At 33.5% G+C, this 597-nt stretch overlaps 1 protein-coding gene across 1 annotated transcript in view; it reads right to left on the bottom strand.

Moving 5' to 3' along the window:
• Positions 1–445: 445 nt before the first annotated feature.
• The window catches only part of MARCH11 (membrane-associated ring finger (C3HC4) 11), a 37,417-nt gene continuing 37,265 nt past the window's right edge, over positions 446–597 (bottom strand). The window contains 1 exon segment of the mRNA XM_009883794.1: positions 446–597. This exon segment is cut by the window's right edge and continues 35 nt beyond it. Within this exon segment, the coding sequence (XP_009882096.1) occupies positions 446–597 (152 nt within the window).

Here is a 597-nt window from a genome sequence, read left to right as displayed (position 1 = left end):
GAAGAATACTTCACTTGTGTCAACATTCTTTTTCTTTTTGGAAGAAGGTTGTTCAGTTTAATCCTCATGAAAGTGGGAAAAAATAACAGTAGTGGATTAAAGCCAGAGTTTAAGAAAATACATTTAAATATCTTTTTTTTTACTTAAAAATGAGTTTCCTCATCATTCAAAGACCTAAGAGTTAAACTATATTGCATACACCTCAGGTACAAACTGACAAAAGATCTAATAAACCAGACTATATAAAAAGGAAGAGACTTTTTTTTTCCCCAGAAAAATGTATTTGTGTTTTAGCTGATCGTATAAAAAAGCATTACATTTTTTAAAAAATTTGTATATATTTTTTCAAGTGTTTATGGTTTCACCATTTATTGTAACTACATTCCAAAGTCCTGTAACGTCAGGGCCCGTTATCCTCATCTGTGTAGCACAGTGAGCATAATCTTTACACTGAGGTCACTCTCATCACTACTTCCCCAGAGCCGTTATCTTCTGATAAATCTTCCTGAGGTCTCATGCGGTTGAACAGATGTAACAATACGTAGCCACACTGAAATCTTGGTGAGGTTAACTGTGTTGGATGAACTAAACTTCTGT

The sequence above is a fragment of the Charadrius vociferus genome, unplaced genomic scaffold (assembly GCF_000708025.1).
Source record: "Charadrius vociferus isolate BGI_N301 unplaced genomic scaffold, ASM70802v2 scaffold103, whole genome shotgun sequence".
Taxonomy (NCBI): Eukaryota; Metazoa; Chordata; class Aves; order Charadriiformes; family Charadriidae; genus Charadrius; species Charadrius vociferus.
This window is presented reverse-complemented; position numbering and strand designations above follow the sequence as displayed.